The sequence below is a fragment of the Sus scrofa genome, chromosome 5, assembly GCF_054392235.1.
Source record: "Sus scrofa isolate SSC_HxYL_T2T_F1_AM1 chromosome 5, Sscrofa_HxYL_maternal_Yorkshire_Landrace_v2.0, whole genome shotgun sequence".
In the NCBI taxonomy this organism is placed as follows: Eukaryota; Metazoa; Chordata; class Mammalia; order Artiodactyla; family Suidae; genus Sus; species Sus scrofa.
Genome location: NC_139387.1, coordinates 6,833,103 through 6,852,493, shown reverse-complemented (window position 1 = coordinate 6,852,493; position 19,391 = coordinate 6,833,103). Strand labels below are relative to the sequence as shown.

The following is a 19,391-nucleotide window of genomic DNA, read 5'->3' as shown; positions in this document are numbered from 1 at the left end:
CTGTAGCTGCTGGCCCACACCACAGCCATAGCGAATCAGTACCTGAGCCATGTCTGTGACCGACACCACAGCTCAGGGCAACCCTGGGTCCCCAACCCACTGAGAAAGACCAGGGATCAAACCTGTGTCTTCATGGATGCCAATCAGTTTTTTTTCTGCTGAGCCACTACAGGAACTCTGAGGTTTTTTCGGTCTTTTGTCTTTTCAGGGTCACACCCAGGGCATATGGAGGTTCCCAGGCTAAGAGTCGAATTGGAGCTGCAGCTGCCGGCCTACAGCACAGGAACGCGGGATTGGAGTCTCGGCTGCAACCTACACCACAGCTCACTGCAACGCTGAATTCTTAACCCACTGAGCAAGGCCAGGGATTGAACCCACAACCTCATGGACGCTAGTCAGATTCGTTAGCCTTTCAGCCACCACGGAAACTCCAAGGTCGTTTATCTTTAATAGCAGAAAGTTTACTTCCTTTCCTTCCTTTTTCAAGGTTAATGGCACGTCTGTTAATGCTTTTCAACCTTCGGTGTGGTGACGATGAATTCCTGCGGGCTCTGAGAACAAACAGCTTTGAGCTTAGCTGCACAGGTTCCACAATCCTGGAGTCGGCAACCCGCTCTTCGAGGCGCTGCGTCTGCTACTCGGTTCGCTCAGGCGCTGTCACCCCACGCACCCCCGCGCCTGCGCTGAGCTCTGCCAAGTGCGCCTGCGCAGAAACTGCGCGGGAAAAGGTGTTGCCGCCTTCGAACACGAGCGAAGAGATGGCTGTGAGGGAGGCGGCGGTGGGCCTTCCCGGGTTCGGGAGGGAAGAAGAAGCGGCACTGCTTTTCGAGAGGGCCCATTACCGGCACGACCCACGCTGGCTGCTGCCCGTGCCCCCACGTCTCTGCCTGGCCTGCGCGCTGGAGCTGCTGCCGGAGCCCGGTGTGTCGGTGAGGACTGGGCCTCGGCGTTTCCCTCACTAACCAGGGCCGCCCCTCTCCACACCAGCTCCTTAAAACTGGATGCACCTTCCCGGAAACAAAACCGGGCCCACCCGCCTCCTTAAATCAGTCCGTTAAACAGGCCTGCCCCCTTGGCTCAGGCTCTCTCCTGGGGCCTTCTCATGCCCTTCAGTCTTCTGAGCGCGCGAATGTCGCGGAGGCGGCGCCCTGGGCTCGCGGAGGGTGGGAACAGCGGGTGGAAGTTATAGCCGGGCAGGGGTGGAGTGAGGGGAAGACCTTTCCAAGAGGCAGAGTGGGCTGAAGCACCGGCCGCCTGGTCCCTCAATGCCGACCCACTTTGCAGTGGGTTTTTGGTCCATGGAGGCCTCCAAAAAGAATTTGGGTCACTGCTCTCGCCGATTCATGGTGGGGAAATTCTTGCTGTGGTTGGGTGAGTGGAGGATGAGCTAGATCACCGGTTCTCAGGTTTTGCTCTTTGGATGGTTTTATACCTTTTAAAAGTGTTGAGGACCCTAAAGAGCTTTTGTTTATTTACTGTATTAAAATAACACAAATTGGAGTCCCACTGTGGCGGGTTGAATTACACTTGAGAAGATGGGTGAAATTTGGACCAGAGGAAATGGGGGAGCCTGTTCCAGGAGGTAGGGATTAGCAAGGAGGAATTTGGGGAGGTAATCAGAATGTGTTTGAAGGGAGTTGAGGGAAGTGAGATTGGAGAGCCAAGTTGAGATCAGTTCCTTTTTAAGAGTTTGAATCCAAGCTAAGGAGCTTGGTTTTAATCTGTCAGGTAAAGAATATCATTGAGATTTTTTGAGCAACTCATTTAAGCCCCCTTAGCCTGATGCATTGTATGGAGGGATTGGTGAAGAACAGGAGACTTGTGATAGCACAGGTTAGAGGCAATAAGAGGGTCAACTTCTCCACCTTTAATTAATTAATTATTTTTTGCTGTTTAGGGCCGCACCTATGGCATATGGAGGTTCCAAGGCAAGGGGTCGAATTGGAGCTACAGCTGCTGGCCTACGCCCACAGCCACAGCAACTCCAGATCCGAGCCACATCTGTGACGTACCCCACAGCTCACGGCAATGCCGGATCATTAACCCACTGAGTGAGGGCAGGGATTGAATCCACATCCTCTTGGATTCTGGTCAGGTTTGTTAACCACTGAGCCATAAAGGAAATTCTCTTCTCCACCTTTTATTGAACACACTTTTCTTTTTTTTTTTTTTTGTCTTTTTTTTGTTGTTGTTGTTGTTGTTGTTGTTGCTATTTCTTGGGCCGCTCCCTCGGCATGTGGAGGTTCCCAGGCTAGGGGTTGAATCGGAGCTGTAGCCACCGGCCTACGCCAGAGCCACAGCAACGCGGGATCCGAGCCGTGTCTGCAACCTACACCACAGCTCACGGCAACGCCGGATCGTTAACCCACTGAGCAAGGGCAGGGACCGAACCCGCAACCTCATGGTTCCTAGTCAGATTCGTTAACCACTGCGCCACGATGGGAACTCCTGAACACACTTTTCTTAGCTTCAGTTTCCACCAATTGAAAGGGTGATGTAATCGGTTGTACCTATGTTCCTGTTCTATCCTTGGTGCACACTCCTTTTTTTTGGCTGCTCCCACACTTGGTGGAAGTTCTTTGGGCCAGGGATCAAACCTAAGCCACAGCAGTGACAATGCCAAATCATTAACCACTAGGCCACCAGGGAACTCACCACACTCCTTTTTTGACCTAACTTTTGCTACTGTCTTGAGCACTTTGCTACCCAGTTACCTATAGAGGGAAGTGAATGGAGTGTGAAGATTTATGTCTGCATTGAATGGAAGGATGCATTTTTCTCTGCCTACCTCAGTAAGGCTCATGAAGGGCTCCCATTATCACTTTGTCAGACTGTTGAAATGGAAAGAGCACTAACCTTGGATAAGACCTGGTTGGAGACTGAGATTTGAGCCCCTGGGAAAGTCTCTGAGCTTCAGTTTTCTCATCTCCAAAATGGCAATAATAATACCTGTTTTTGCTTGCTTTGCCAACTCATTCGGTTTAAATAAGCTAATAGACAAAAGAGTGATTTGTAAACAGTGAAGTGCTATGTAAATATAGTGTAATAGGAACCTTAGCTCTTAGGTTCCTGGGTGTAAATGATGCCCTTTTTCATACCCCATAATTTCGATGATCCCACCAGTATTATCTTGTAATTATATTTGGAAATTATAGGAGTTCCCATCATGGCTCAGTGGTTAATGAAATCGACTAGGAACCATGAGGTTGCAGGTTCGATCCCCGGCCTCGCTCAGTGGGTTAAGGATCCAGCGTTGCCGTGAGCTGTGGTGTAGGCCAGCGGCTACAGCTCTGATTCGACCCCTAGCTTGGGAACCTCCATATGCCACGGGTGTGGCCCTTAAAAAAAAAAAGATGGAAATTATAATTCTTTGGGTTCAGAATGGCTGAGACTTGGTTGCTATTGAATATTTTTCTTCACCTGCCCCAAGCTTGTACGCAAGAAGCATGTGCTGTCCTGCTTCCGAGATGCTCTCATGAGGCATGCCTCCCTGGTCATGCAGCTGGTGGCTCAGGATCAGAGAATATGCATCCACTTCATAAGCATGCTTTTCGGTGAGATTAAAAGGGAAATTTGACATGAATTTTGCATGTATAGCTTTTGGGGTGTTGTAGAGATGGTCTTGGGTTGATAATTTAGACTTTTTGTGATGTAACAGTTTAACTTATTAGCAAATTATCTTGTCATGATGAAGAAATGGTCACAGTTCTAGGATTCGTGATGCATTCTATGATAACTGTCTTTACTATAGCGCAGAGATTAATGTCAGTGTGAAGATGAATGTGGGAAATGTGTGATCTTTCAAAAAGTCCAGTCTGCATGGTCTTTGAATAGGATTAGAAGTCAGTCAGATCTGGAGTCTGCTGATCTGAGTGTGTTGAGTTATTTCACGTCTGTACCTTAGTTTCCTCACATGTAAAATGAGATAGATTAAAAGGTCCCTTCTTTTAATACAATTATAATGTCCTGTGGAATGAGCCCTTTCAGGGAGGATGGGCGCTAACTCAGATTGGGTGCTTTTATCTGCTAGAGGCTTTTCAGGCTTTTAACTGCCAAGACAGCCTTTTAAGGGAGAGAAGATGATCCCCAAGGCTCAGGAAAGACATAGCTAACTGGCAGAGCTGGAATTTTACCCCAGGTCTCTTAGACTCCAGAACACATAGTTTTTATGCTGTGCCACACTGACTATTTTTATCCTTTTAAAGCCAGGGTGGGTTGTTGAAAGTCTGGGCGTTTGGTGCTGAGGATAGAATTTAGCTGGGACATTGCTTAAAGCTGCTATTAGTCTTAGAATTCACAGTATGCCTTTGTGGATTTCTCTTTTAACTATTAACCATCCCCCCTTACCTCCTCCTTCTGCTCAAGGACTGTTATGCAATGTGGAGGATGGGAGTATAACAGACCTCTGTATTGAAGGTAAGGTGAAACTGTGTGTACTTAGCATTTGAAGCTGGGGTGTTAGCCTGGATTGCAGCTCTGATTATTTGAGCTCTTAATGAAATATGCCATTTTAGAGACAGATAAAGAAAACTCAGCTGTCAATTGTTAATTCTGCATTTTTTTGCCTCGGACTTCTACTCTGTTCAAAATGCTATATCAGATTAGGGATAAGATGTAGTCTCTGCCCTCTAAGAGTCTGGAATCTGGAGGAGAGATTGGCTGGTAAATAACAAGAGCTGATGAGTGCTATTGTAAAGACATATACAAACCTCTGTTTTTATTACATTCCTGTTGGTTAATTGGAAGTTGTCTGCACATAGGTGATAGTAAAGCTGGGGAAGTGAGTAGGTTTACCTGTAAAGGGCTCAAAAAGAAGGAAGAGCATCGAAATGAGATCATTCTTGCAGAAAAAGCCAGAACTGTATCAGTTATGGTGAATTTAGGAAACAGAAACTACACAAGTTATTTGAACAGGAAAAAACTTGAAAGAATTATTAACTAGGTACCTGAAGCAAAAAGAGAAGCAAATTTTTACAGGGGTAGCAATTTCTGAAAACAGCTCCTACCCCTAGTGCTGGGGAGACAAAGGGAGAGGTTGTAATTATTAAAGCTTAGGTTGGAGGAAGGACCCCCATATATGAAACTCAGACTTCTGAGGAGAGGATGCTCCTTGGGTGCTAGTGGGTCCATGATCATCCCGTCACACTATTAGCAGCTGTTAACTGCTAACAGCTGTAACAGATACATCAATCTGATCTGTATGTACTTCTGACTGTCTCTCAGTCAAGAGAATGTGGACAAGCAAATGTACCACTTGAAGTTCTAACCGTTGGCAGGGGTGGGAAGATTTCCCTTCGCTGTTTTCCTCAGGGCCACTCTTGAGCAGGGCTTTAATCCTAAAGCCATCTGCTTCTGGTTGGTATCAGCATCGCTTGCAGAACCCTCATCAGACCCCAAGAACTTCACTGAGGTGGTGGGCACTAGATGGAGACTGCAAAGCTAGAGGGAGAAGAAGAATTTTCTCCTTCCTCACTGTTTCCTGCCCTCATCCAGTTTCTGTGTGTTGTACTAGAATGTGTCTTTACCCTGGAAGTGGCAGAGCCTTCCCTGAGTAGCCGCCAAATCTCCCCACACTTGCAGAGCCAGCCTCTTTTCCACTCCTCCTCAAAGACACCAGCAGCATTACAAATGATTGTATAGGAGGATGGGTTTAAGGTTGAGTGATAAGATTATTGCCAGTTATTGGCACAAGAATTATCTCATAATTCTGTTTTCTAGTAATGAAGTAGCAAATTCTCAGGGGGAAAAAAGTGGAAGTAGTATAAAATAGTAGTTTTCGACCTTGGCTTCAGAGCAGACTTACCTGGGAAGCTTAAAAAACATCCAGATGCTTAGACTCTTTCTCTACAGATTCAAACGGTCTGAGCTGGGACTTGGGCATTAGTTTTTTGTTTTTTTGTTTTTGTTTTTTTTTAAAGCGTCCTAGGTGATTCTAATGTATTGCCTAGTTGTAAACTAGTGAAACGAATAAATGGAAGAATGGGGGAAATAGAAAAGACTAATGCCAACTAACATAAGCAAACGACCTTGATTAGAAGGGCTATGAAAAGTGAACTTTGGGCCAGGGGTCGTCTTCTGATTAGTAATGCTTTTGTGTCTGTTCAGTCCTTATCCAGCTTACAACTCAGCTGAAGTTAGAGCAGGCCATTCACTACCTGCTGGATGAGTGTCACAAAGAGGTCAGTAATTAGCTGTGAATTCTTGAGTACCCTTCAGAATCCTCAGATGTCAGAGCTGGGTCAGCCATTCTTTAGATAGATGGGGAGATTGAAATCCACAGAGGAAAAGGGATTTATTTCTGGTCACTTGAATCAGTGAGGAGCCAGAGCTAGGGCCTGGGTCTTCTGATCCCGCTCCAGGATTCTTTGCAGTTTCCTTCCTTCCCGCTTCAGTCTCTCAAATGTTACCTTCATGTGGTAAAGTTTGTTTTCTGGCATAATCATCCCATATCCATTCTCTATAATCTCCTAAATATATATTTCCTTGATGAATTTATTAAGGAACTATGTCTTGGCTTTTGTGTGTGTGTGTGTGTGTGCTTGCGCACGCTTTTTAGAGCTGCACCTGGGGCATATGGAGGTTCCCAGGCTAGGGGTCAAATTGGAGCTGCAGCTGCCGGCCTACACCACAGCCATAGCAATGCCATATCCTTAACCCATTGAGCAAGGCCAGGGGTGGAACCTGCATCCTCATGTATACTAGTGGGGTTCGTAACCCACTGAGCTACAAGGGGAACTCCCTTGGCTTATTATTTTTATTTGGTTTGAGTTGCAAGCAGTATTTTGTACTGAGGCATTTGCTTTTATCAGCATCTAGGGTAAGCCCTGAGTAGATATGTTTAACCTGCTTTCTTCAATGTAGTCAAAGATAACAGTTAAATAAGCAGCTTTTGCATTGATTTAGGAACAGTATCAGAATCACTTTTTTTTTTTTTTTGCAAGAAGATAAGTGTTCATCTTACCATCAAGAGCAACATTTAATTAGAAATAATGTTAGGAGTTCCTGTCATGGCTCAGCAGAAATGAATCTGACTAGAATCTTTGAGGACACAGGTTCGATCCCTGGTCTTGCTCAGTGGGTTAAGGATCCGGTGTTGCCGTGAGCTGCAGTGTAGGTTGCAGATGCAGCTCGGATCCTGTGTTGCTATGGCTATGATGTAGGCCAGCGGCTGCAGCTCCGATTTGACCCCTAGCCTGGGAAACTCCATATGCTGCAGGTGCGACCATGAAAGACACACACACAAAAAAGACACACACACAGAAGAAATAATGTTAAATTATCATGTCATTATAATTACTCTGCATGTGATTAATATATCAGACCAAATTCATAGGTGCTTATATCAACCTATCGTTATGATGATGCCGTTTAACATTTTGAGCACTTTCTGTACACTAGGCACTGTACTGGTGCTTTACGTGCAGTGTCTCATTCAGTCCTCCCAACAGCTCTGTGAAACTGGTACGATTATTAATTCCCATGAGAAGGGTTAATAATCTTATTTAAGGTGCTACAGCTGGTCTGTAGAAAAGGTAAACGGTAAAATACACTATTTTGACTTTCCCTGTAAAGCATCAAGTATGGTGCCCGACAAATAGAATATTAGTAGCTATAATAATGATAAGAATAAGAATTTTTTTGTAGTGAACTAGAATTCAATCTTGATGATGTTCTCAACTTTCACCTCCCAGTTTCTGGCTCCGTACAAGGCAATATCCTGATTTTAATTTAGTTTAACAGAACATGTACTGAGCTAGGTACTGAGGACTCTGAGAGGAATCTGACTCAGTCCTTTTCTTCCAGAGCTTCCAGGTTCAGTAGGGGAGACTGACACTTAGCTAAAGAGGCTGATTACTGATTGTGGTGAAAGACGTGCAGTACAGGCTTCGGTGTGGATAGGACAGGATGAATTTTGGTGGGAAATCTGTCCTGATGCTGATTTGTAGAGCAGAATGTGTTCACTTTCTGTAGCTATGTAACATGCCCTCCATGCGAGGCAGCCTGGCCACCCTGACCCTCCTCGGCAAGTTGGTGGATGCCATCCCTGCTCTGGCAGACAAGCTTGTGATGGAGCACAGTGAGTGAATGAACCTCTGGGCAAGAGCTGCCACTGCCCTTTCAACCGGCTTTGATCACACTTCTATCTGGGTGGTCCATTCACTGTGTACACCTGGGAAGTCGTTACTTTCCTTTTGTAGGCTTTAGTTTCCCCATCTGCAAAATATGCTCTATGTTGGCCAATTGGGGAAAAAAAAAGTGTTTTTCAACTCTAGTCTTGGCTATTTCTATTCATTATTTTATTTTATCTAATTATTAAAAGAAAATTTGGCTGCATCCATGGCATGTGGAAGTCCCTGGGCCAGGGATCAAACCTGTGTCACAGCAGCAGCAAGAGCCACAGCAGTGACAGCACTGGATCCTTAACCTGCTGGGACACCAGGGAACTCCTGCTATTCATTATTTTAACACAGAATTAAGCACCTACATGAGCCTTCCTTTTTGGTGGGAGGAGTAATTAATTCTAAAATATAGAAACCTTTTTTTTTTTCTTTTTATGACTACACCTGCAGCACATGGAAGTTCCCAGGCTAAGGATTGAATCAGAGCTGCAGCTCCAGGCCTATGCCACAACCACAGCAACACCAGATCCCAGCCATATTTGTGACCTACATGGCAGCTTGTGGCAACCCTGGATCCTTAACCCACAGAGTGAGGCCAGGAGTTGAACCTGCATCCTCATGGACACCATGTCAGGTTCTTAATCCACTGAGCCACAATAAGAACTCCCTAGAAGCACTTTTTTCTATCAATAAAATACAAATAAATATCTCACAGAGGATTTATTCAAGGGTAAATTGCTTTACTTCTCTAAGCCTTGGTTTTCCCTTTTGATTAAGCCCCCAGAAATCATATAGAGGGGTGTATAGGGGATTACTCTCATCAACCCATTCAGGGCAATGGTTTGGAGTTTCATATAGCAGTTGATAATATGAGATTCCCCTGACCCCTTGATTTTCTGGATAGGTGACCTCATGGAACATCTATTGAGAGGTTTAGTGTACCCTAATGAGGGGGTCCAGGCTTCTGTCTGCTACCTCTATGGGAAGCTGTACTCCTCACCAGTTGCAGCTGAGATGCTTTTGGGCCATTTCCGAGAGAAGCTGTGTCCTGTCTTTCTTTCCACGATGCATGGTGCCCAGTCAAAGGAGCTACAGATCAATTGCCTAGGTAAGACATGGAACTGCAGAGAAAGAGAAGGCTTTTGGGATTTTGTTTTAGGATTGGAGGTGTTGCCTCTCTACTGGTAGGGAGGTTTGCTGCTTTGCAGAGGATAGAAGCCAGGGGTTTGGGATATAAGAGGCACAGACTGAAAACATGCACTAATATTTGTGTGACATCTTAAGAACATCTCTTTTGGAAGGAGAAGAAGAAAAACAGTGGGACAGCAATTTTTTTTTTTTTTTGCCTCTGGTCTTTACTGCCTGCCCTGGTGAATCCTGTACTTGCTGCCAAATTAATCTCCACACTGTATAACTCACATGTTGTCAGTTTCCTATTTGGAAAATCATCTATGCCTCCCGCTGGCCTCAGTGTGAAGCCCAGGTTTCTATGTTATTTGAGGCTCGGTGTACCCTTTCAGCCTCTTCTCCTCTTACATCCTTACATAATTACACAAGATCTATTAAATGCTTTTGAGCAGGGAGTTTTCACATTTTGGATAGAACAAATGGGCATTGTGGTGACTGGGTGATGACCTGTTCCAGAGTAGGTGCTACAGGGAAAAGCATAGTCTGTGGTAACAGTAATTTCTTTTCACACTTTGGGCCAAGAGTTCTATTATGAACAGTTTAGCCTCACACAGAGGGTGTTCATTCTGAGCCAGGCTTTGGGCTGGGCCCTAGGGTCCTAAAGATGATCAGACCCAAGCTCTAATCCGAGGGCGTTCATAGTCCAATGTGGAGGACAGATGTGGACAGTTCGTTCATTGTGGTACTTGCTGTCATGGAGATTGCAAAGAAAAAGAAGAGATTCTACTCAGCGTAGTACTAGAAGGCCTAGCCAGAATAATTAAGCAAGAAAAAGGAATAAAAGACATCAAAATAGGAATTCCCATTGTGACTCAACAGGTTAAGAACCTGACTAGTATCCATGAGGGTGTGGGTTTGATCCCTGGCCTTGCTCAGTGGGTTAAGGATTCATTGTTGCCAAAAGTTGCAGTGTAGGTTGCAGAAGCAGCTTGGATCCAGCTTTGCTGTGACTATGCTATAGGCCAGCAGCTACAGCTACAATTCAACCCTGAGCCTGGGGACTCATATACCACAGGTGTGGCCCTAAAAATAAAAAAATAAAATAAATAAATAAAATTGTTAAAGTAGTAAATTTTTGAAAAAAGACAGCAAAATCAAAGGGGAGTTCCCGTCGTGGTGCAGTGGAAATGAATCTGACTAGGAACCATAAGGATGCAGGTTCGATCCCTGGCCTCGCTCAGTAGGTTAAGGATCCGGTGTTGCAATGAGCTGTGGTGTGGGTTGCAGATGTAGCTTGGATCCTGTGTTGCTGTGGCTGTGGCGTAGGCTGGCAGCTGTAGCTCTGATTAGATCCGTAGCCCGGGAACTTCCATATGCCGCGGGTGTGGCTCTAAGAAAGACAAAAAGGACAGCAAAATCAGGAAGAAGTAAAATTGTCTGTTTGTAGATGACATTACCTTATATATAGAGAACCCTAAAATCTACACTAAAAACCTATTACAACTAATAAATGAATTTAGTAAAAATGTAGGATACAAAATCAGTCGTGTTTCTATACACTAACAACAAACTATCTGAAAAAAATATTAGGTTTCTAGGGGTTGTCTGGAGGAGCCAGCTTGGGCCTATTCTGGTGCTCGTGCGCCTCTGTCTCACTTGCCAACCGCTTTGTCTTCTAGGTTTGCTGAGGCAGCTGCTGAAGTATGATCTCTTTGTGTCCATGATCATGAGCAAGTCTGCGCTGGCGGAAAGTACTGAGAGTGCTGAGGGGCCACCAGGAGAGACCTCACTGCCGCTGGTGCTCAAAAAAGTAGTAGTCTTGTGATTCATGGTCTCTGGGTTCAATGACAAGGGATCCTAAGTGCCTCTTGGGCCTTTTCTTCATCCACCACCCCTTCTATCCAGTGTTTTCTTACTGGCCAAAACATTATGGTATTAGAAGACTCAAAAGTTGGTTTTCTTTCAGTCACGAATCCTTGTATTTGTATCTTCCTCTTCACATCTGGGTTGTCTAAGAATGGACAACACATGCAGCAAGAGGAACAAGCTGTTTGAGGGATAAAACTCAAGCTTTTTAGCTCGGTACCCAGGGCCCTCTTTTTCTGGACCCGGCATATCCCTTCAGCCTTACTTGCCTGTCTCTTCCGCCCCACAACACAGTGCTCCAGCCATATGCAGCTCCTCCCTGGGCCTGCCTGTGCCGGGGTATCCGGTCTCTGTGCCTGTGCAGGCCTTCTTCCCCTTTGCCTTTAAAGCCTGACTTTAAAGTCTGACTTCAGGAGGCCTCTCACAGCTCCTCTGTCACCTGGATCCTTTAGGCAGAATGTGCTTCTCTCACAGAGCTTAGCTCACTGTATTGTGGTGGATTGGCTGGGAGCTTTTTAGGGGCAGGACAGGTGTCTGGCTGTCTATCTCTGCAGTGCTCAGCACAGGGCTTGGCAGAGCTACTTACTGTCATCTGGTAACAGGAATGTCATTCATTGACCAGACTGTGGAACTCTTTCTGTGGAAAGGAGGAGGAGCCCTGGTCAGAAATGGGAAAGGGACAGTTGGGGATAGGCCAGGTAGGTGTTAAAAAGCTGGAGCAGACTGCTCCTCCTTGTCTCCCTGGGATGCTTCTGGAGTGGTCCACGCAGGGGTTGTGAACTTTGAAGAGCAAGTCCTGTGTCTCTGAACCACAAAATCTCATGTTGGGTTATTTTTTTTCTATGTTGCCTTCATTGCTGCTTTCCTGGAGTCCATGATGGCATCCGGTTAGAACACTGATTCTGGGCTCAGCAGGAGCACAAGGTCTTGTGTCCTCACAGTACACCAGGGCAGGGACAGAGATTAGAGTGTGCTTCCCTAGGGAGAGAGGTTTGAAGAGTGAGGAGTCTTGGTTTAGGGGTCCCATCCTCCATCCATATGTGGAGACTGTTCTTCCATGGGCCATTTTTTTTTTTCCCCCATGGGCCATTTTGGATGATTAGCATTTAACTTGCTATAGGAACCAGCAAGATTGGGACTAGGGTGAGGCAAGTGAGGCACTTGCCTTGGGTGCAAAATCTGAGGGGGTGCTAACAAACTCAACATTCAAGGTAAGTAATATTTTAATGCAGCATTTTAAAAAAAGTTAGTGCAAAAAATTCATGAACAGAATATCAAAATTTTAAAGATAAGACCAGCCTGTGTCCTTCTACCTCCATTCTAACTTTTTTTTTTTTTTTTGGTCAGAGTCTAATACTATTTTTTTTTTTTTTTTTTTTTTTTGCTTTTGGCTGATAATCAACTTATTCTCCCAAAATTCAGGTCCCTGGAAATATATTGCCGATGTTTGTGTTCTTGCTGTTGAAATGTTGACTCATTGATTTGGTCAAACACATACTGAGCACTAGTGTGACATGTCACTCCCTGTTAGGCGTTGGGATTTCCATGGTATGTAAATAGACTGGTTTCTTGCCATTGCACATCTACTTGGGGAAGGCAGATAATAAACAGGTAGATGAACAAGCAAAATAATTATAGATTTGTTAAGTGCTGTAAAGAAAATATAGAGGAGATGAGATGGTATCGGAGGACACCATCTGTAGTTTGAGTGGTCAGTCTTGGGCTCCCTGAAGGATTGACATTAGAGCTGATGCTTGGAGAATTAAAGTGAATCAGTGATTGATTATGTCTCAATGAAGCTGAAAACAAGTAGAGTTAGCTAGTGATATGAAGAGTGGGCAGAAAAGCATTTCAGGCAGGGGGACGAACAAGTAAACCAGAGGAAGGGAAGTGCTTGATGGAGGCCAGTGGGGTGGGAGGGGGAGTGAAGTGGCCCCAGATAAGCTAGAGATTAAGCAGGGAAAGTCATGCACATCCAAATAGGTCATAATGAGTAATTAGGGTTTTGGGGGGATTTTTTTTTTTTTGGTCTTTTTTGTCTTTTTAGGGTTGAACCCGCAGCATATGGATGTTCCCAGGCTAGGGGTTGAATCTGAGCTGGAGTTTCTGGCCTACACTACAGCCACATCAATGCCAGATCCGAGCCACATCTTTGACCTACGCCACAGCTCATGGCAATGCTGGATCCTTTACCCACTGAATAAGGCCAGGGATCGAACCCATGCCCTCATGATTACTAGTTTGGTCCATTACTACTGAGCCATAACGGGAACTCCTGAGTAACAAGGATTTAAAAAAAAAATAGATTTCCACACTTAATTTTGTTTACGATGGAAAAATAGGGTTAGATTGTTTCTTTCTTACTGATAAGGAATATGCATGTTATTTATTTATTTACTTATATGGCTGCACCTCTGGCATATGGATGGAAGTTCCTGGGCCAAGGATTGAATCCAAGTTGTAGCTGTGACCTACACTGCAGCTGCATGCAGCAATGCTGAATTCTTTTAACCCACTGTGCTGGGCTGGGCATCAAACCTGAGCTACTGCATTTGCATTCGAATTCTTAATCCTCTGTGCTACAGCTACAGTGGGGACTCCCAGGACATGCAATTTAAATCAAGAATCATCGTTTTGCTTAATGGGTAAATATTTTTAAAAGGTGCTTTTTTTTTTTTTAAACACATTAACAGCTCTGAAACTGGGAGACATTTTACCATCAATGATGTGTCATCGTTTAATTATAGCTCTTTTTCTTAGTGGTACATAAAATAATGGTTTCCCTTATATCAAAAGACATGTCTGAATACATGTCATTTCCTAAGAGAACAACTTAAAGGTTAATGTCTGGAAACGCCTTTACATACCACGGAACGTCTGCTTATGTGTCTGTTTTAAAGTCTGACATGACTGAGATAGGTTTAAGCTCGTAGTCCTCAGGCACCTCTATCAGACTTGTGTGACTCGGTGCTTTTCCTTTGAAGCTCTAAAACCAGGCACACTCTCCTTTGTCTTGCCATATATGTTCTACTCATTATTTTCCCCTAGAAGTCCAGTTTCTACCTCACTTAAAATCTGTGATTGCGGTTAACTCTTTCCTTGATGTCTGAATGTTATAGGAACGCCTAATAGCTATGGTGTCCACTAAGAGTTTGGGTGTTATTCAGAGTGCAATAGAAATGCATTTAAGTATTTCGAATAGAGGAGTTACTTGATTTAAAATTTTGATGAGGGAAGCATCTCAGTTGTGGGAAGACTCCTATGTTTGGATGTGACCTGAGTCAGTCTTCGCTTTGCCACTTATTAGCTGTGGCCTGGCACAAGTAACCCGACCTCAATGAACTTTAATTCCTTCCTCTGTGTGTTAAGGGTCCCCGAGACAACTCCTAGGCTCAGTGATTCACTAGGAAGACTCACAGAATTCAGTGTATAGTTATAGTCACTGCTATGATTTATTACAGGAAAAGAATACAAAGCAAAAGCAGCAAAGGGAAAAGTAGTATGGGGTGAGGTCTGGGGAAAAGCAGGCACAAGCTTCCAAGAGTTCTCTCCTGGTGGAGTCACACCAGATGCACTTCATTCCTCCAGCCATGAACGGCGACAACACATGTGAAATGCTGCGTAGCAGGGAAGCTCGTTAGAATCTCAGTGCCTAAAGTTTTTATTTGGAGCTGGCAACCATGTAGGCAACCTCTGCCTAACACATGCCCAGATTCCTGATTCCCAGAAAGAAAGCAGATGTTGGGCATAAACTGCACTGTTCATGCACATGGTCTAGTCAGAGTGAGCCAGTCTTTGCAGTCCTGGGAGTGTTGAGAGCCCTCCTGAAATTTAACATCTCAAACCCAGTGAGTGGCCAGCCTTGCAGGCAGGCTTTTCCAAGGGTGATCGTCTCAGGCCTGCAATGTTAACTCTTTTCTGCACATTCTGTGAAGCAAAACACATTGTAGAACCATCCCTTGTTATGTCCCAGGCCAGTTGTAAACATCAAAACCAGATGAGGGCTGCAGAAATATTTTCATGATGAAGATCTGAGCCCTCGTGACGGTTTTAGAGTTCTTTGAGTGCTGTTGTGTTTTTTTGTTCTTTCTCGCCTGCTGCTGTTCATAGCATCTTTCCATAATCCTTAGCTGCTTTCCCTGAGCGCCGTCCTTGTGCCTGGCACCAGTAGTGTGGGAGGGATTCAGAGACGAATCAGGCTTCTGTCCTGAGGGTGCTCAGGCTACCTGCCTCTGGTCCCGTCAGTGGTGTGACTGTGGCACATTTTGCGACCTGTTTCTCCAGCTTCTTCTCTCCAGAGATGAGACTCTGCAGGTGGCCAGTGCCCACTGTATAACCGCAGTGCTGGTCCACTCCCCAGCGAAGCATGCCCCGGCTTTCCTCCATGCTGACATCCCAGGTAGGAGGTCCCTTCTAACTTTCTCCTCTGAGGACCCCAGAATTCTGACTAGATGCCCTGGAGTAGCAGCAGCAGCAGCAGCAGCAGCAGCAGTTCTGGTGGGGTGTTTTGTTTTTTGTCTTTTTGCCTTTTCTAGGGGTGCTCCCCTGGCACATGGAGTTCCCAGGCTAGGGGTCTAGGGGTCTAATCGGAGCCATAGCCACAGGCCTACACCAGAGCCACAGCAACGCAGGATCCAAGCCGTAACTGCAACCTACACCACAGCTCACGGCAATGCCATATCCTTAACCCACTGAGCAAGGCCAGGGATCGATCCCGAAACCTCATGGTTCGTACTCGGATGCATTAACCACTTCGCCATGACAGGAACTTCTGGGGATTCTTTGGTATGCATACTGGAGGGATGCATTGGTGACTCTAGGAAGTGGGCCTCTTAAACTCTAAATCCCCTTGCTACATATTTCTGATATGACCTTGAGGAATTTGTTACTCTATTTGTTATTAAATAGACCATCTAGGAATAAACAACTAGTGTGGGGTGGTGGAAAGACCTGTGGACCAGGGAGGCAAGATAAACTACTCTTTCTCAAATGCTTATTATGAACCAGGACATATGCCCTGAGATGCATTGTAAATGTTGCCATATTTAGGTCCTTGTCTTTGCTATTTTATGAAGAGGGAAATTGAAGATCAGAAAATAGAAATAACTGGTTTTAAAAGACAAGTCATTGGTAGAGAAGGAATACAAAATCAAGGCTCTCTGGCTCTAAAACCTCTTTTCTCTGCATCGTGCAGCTGCCTAGTCTGAAAATTGGAGGGCCTGAGTTCCAGCCTGCCTCTACCACCAACCATACCTCTCTCTGGGTTTCAGTTGCCCCATCTTTTTAAAAGATGGGGTTAAAAAAAAAATGAGGCTAGATCCTTAGCCTGAGGGCATTTCCTAGATTTATCTGTGAATTAAAGATCGTGTCTCATGGAGATGATGTATGAACAAATGAAGTGACAGGTGTGATGCTAGTAAATCCAAGGCCATAGCGTTAGTTAAGGGCTCATCATCACACAGCTGTCACTGATGGTTTCCCCGCTTCTCCTTGGCCAGAGTTCCTCTTTGAGCATCTTTCCTCTTCCAGTGAAGTGCTCGTTTGGTCCAGCTACAACTGCCTGATACTCCTGGCAGAAGAGCCGCTCTTCTTTTCCAAGTGCCACACAGTGTACGGTGGGTAGTGCGGGTTCTGTGCTAGCTCTAGCCCAGGTGGACAGCACCTCGAAGTTAGGCAGCAGCAGTAGTGATTGGGGGGGGAGCTCACCTGCAACTCGGAGGAGTCATTTCCATCAGGCCAAACTCATTACCAGATTCCACATGCAAGCAGTGATATGCAAACAGTTCAGCTCTTCACTGATTGGCAGAAGTATATGTGTTTAGCAAGAGAAGGGTACCCCTGTTAGCCACTTACATTAATTCCTGTTGCACCTTTTCAAATTTTTTTTTTTACCTTTTTAAGGCCGCACACGCAGCATATGGAGGTTCCCAGGCTAAGGGTCAAATTGGAGCTGTAGCCACCGGCCTACACCACAATCACAGCAACACAGGATTCCAGCCGTGTCTGTGACCTGCACCACAGCTCATGGCAATGCCCCATCCTTAACCCACTGAGCGAGGCCAGGGATCGAACCTGCGTCCTCATGGATCCTAGTCAGATTCGTTTCCGCTGCTTCACGATGGGAACTCCACATCTAGATTTTTAGACTGGGCACACTTCAGTCATTCATTTTATATTCATTGTTCTTATTTTATGCCAGACACCAGGCTGAGATCTGGAGATTTAGAGATACATAAACCTGGTCTCTGTCTTCTGGAAGGGGAGAGAGAGATAAACAAGCTGATTAGGGCTCCACTAGAGAAGAGGTTACAAGAGGTGTAGGAGCTCAGGGGAGGCCCATAGTTCTGCCTGACTGGATCAGGGAAGCCTTCCTGGAGGAGTAGAGCTCTGACCCGATTCTTTGAGGAGGAACAGGAGTGTGTCTAGTGGAGAAGGTGCAGCTTAGGCAGTAGGCATTGCCTAAACACTTGGAGTGCCCGGGCCTGTGCTGTGGTTTGTGCTGAGTCTGGGAGGTAGAGATGAATCAGATAAGGGCCTGCCTTCAAAAGATCTCAGAGTCCCATCCCAGCAGCTCAGTTTTGTCAGGACCGCTCCAAGAGGGCTGCCAGCAAATAGAGCCTCTCACCTCTCCTGGGAAGGCAGTGAGGAAACTACCAAGCACTGATCTGCGGCCTCTGCCGTGTCACTTTGAGGTAGGGATTGAGTCGGTGGTGAGGAGCCTACACGGGAGCCTGAGGATGAACAACACCGAGCTGCACAAGCAGGGGCTGCTGCTCTTTGCCGAGATTTTGACCCGGTGAGTGAAGTGGTGGAGCTTCAGGCCTGTAGGGGACAAACAGAGGAAAGAAAGAAGCGAAGCATTTATTCCTTCTGGGGTCAGTGGTAGGAGTTGACACACTCATTCCTTGTTTACGATTTCTCAGGCAGCCGGAGGAGATCAAACTGTTCACAAGCTCAGCCATGTGCAGAGATGCTGGCCGTGCCCTCCAAGAGGCACTGAGCAGTCCTGTGCTGGAGGTGGCTGCTGAGGCAGTGAGGGCCACTTCTGCCTTTCTGAGGTGAGAGACCCAGACAGGCTGAACCTTCTACCTCTGCGTGTACCTGAGGGCCTGTCAAGGCGAGAGCAACTTCCAGGGGATACTTGTCCTTTAGGTCAGGGCAATTTCATTGGATTTTCTTCTTTCTACTACTCCATTTACTCTGTTCTTTCTCTCTGGAATTGCCATTCAGGTGTTGGGCATCCTGGATTGGTTATCTAATTTTCTTTGTTTTCTGACAGTTTTCATCCTTTTTGTCATTAGATACTAGTTTCTGGGGAGATTTTCTTGACTTTATAACCTTTCAGCTCTACTATTGAACATTTTATTTCTGCTTTCTTTTTTCTTTTTTTTGGCCACAGCATGCAAGTTCCTAGCCAGGGATTGAACCTGTACCACAACAGTGACCCAAGCCACAGCAGTGACAACACTGGATCCTTAACCTGCTGAGCCACCAGAGAATTCCTCTGCTTTTTAATTTTTATTTTGGAAGCGTTGTCTCCAATTCCCTGCATTTTTTTTTTTTTTTAAAGCTGTGCTTGCAGCATGTGGAAATTCCTGGGCTAGGGCTCAAACCTGAGCCACAGCCGTGACGTGAGCCACTGACGTGACAATGCCAGATCCTTAACCCACTGTGCCAGGCTGGAAGTTGAACCTGCATCCCAGTGCCCCAGAGACACTGACCTTCTCATTGCATCAAGCGGGAACTCCTGCATGTTTTTTTAAACAGGATTTTGTTCTGTATTTATTTTGTGGATGTAATTTTTAAAAATTTACTCATTTGTTTTAGTCCACACTTTCCCCCCACTTCCTTTCTACTAACTTTTCCTTCTGCTTAAAATATCCTTCCCTTAAATCTTTACATGACTGGCCTCTTGCCATCATTCAGGTCTTATTCACAGTGTCCTTCCTTAACTGACCCATTTGGCTGTTATGGTACCTAACAAACACTTGACAGTTCTAGTTTATTCATGTGTTTTGTGTCTCTCCCACTATACAATATAATCTCCAAGAGATTTTTTTTTTTTTTTACTGCTATATACCTTGTCCTAATAGATAGTCAGTGTAAAAGTGGAGGATGTGGGGTTCTTTCATGGTGTAGCAGGTTAAGGATCTGCTGTTGTCACTGCTGTGGCGCAGGTTCAGTCCCTGGCCTGGGAACTTCTACATGCCACAAGCGTGGGAAAGAAAAATGAAGGATGTTAAAATAGATGATGAGACTAAGCGATCCTAGGGTCAA

General features: G+C 45.4%; 1 protein-coding gene across 15 annotated transcripts in view; it reads left to right on the top strand.

Annotated features, from left to right (window-relative positions):
• The first annotated feature begins 720 nt into the window (after positions 1-720).
• MEI1 (meiotic double-stranded break formation protein 1) overlaps positions 721-19,391 on the top strand; it is a 69,750-nt gene continuing 51,079 nt past the window's right edge. For 11 of the 15 annotated variants that reach the window (XR_014802954.1, XR_014802957.1, XR_014802956.1 and 8 more), the window contains exons 1-11: positions 721-929; positions 3,431-3,554; positions 4,366-4,416; positions 6,106-6,179; positions 7,972-8,077; positions 9,025-9,228; positions 10,928-11,058; positions 15,399-15,513; positions 16,613-16,729; positions 17,811-17,910; positions 18,038-18,172. Coding sequence is in view for 9 of the 15 variants with exons in the window: in XM_084955185.1 (XP_084811311.1) it covers positions 759-929; positions 3,431-3,554; positions 4,366-4,416; positions 6,106-6,179; positions 7,972-8,077; positions 9,025-9,228; positions 10,928-11,058; positions 15,399-15,513; positions 16,613-16,729; positions 17,811-17,910; positions 18,038-18,172 (1,328 nt within the window). In the remaining 6 variants the exon portion in view is untranslated. Of the gene's footprint in view, positions 930-3,430; positions 3,555-4,365; positions 4,417-6,105; positions 6,180-7,971; positions 8,078-9,024; positions 9,229-10,927; positions 11,062-15,398; positions 15,514-16,612; positions 16,730-17,810; positions 17,911-18,037; positions 18,173-19,391 lie in introns of those variants that run through there. The other 4 variants (XM_084955186.1, XM_084955180.1, XM_084955184.1 and 1 more) reach the window with 3 other exon arrangements.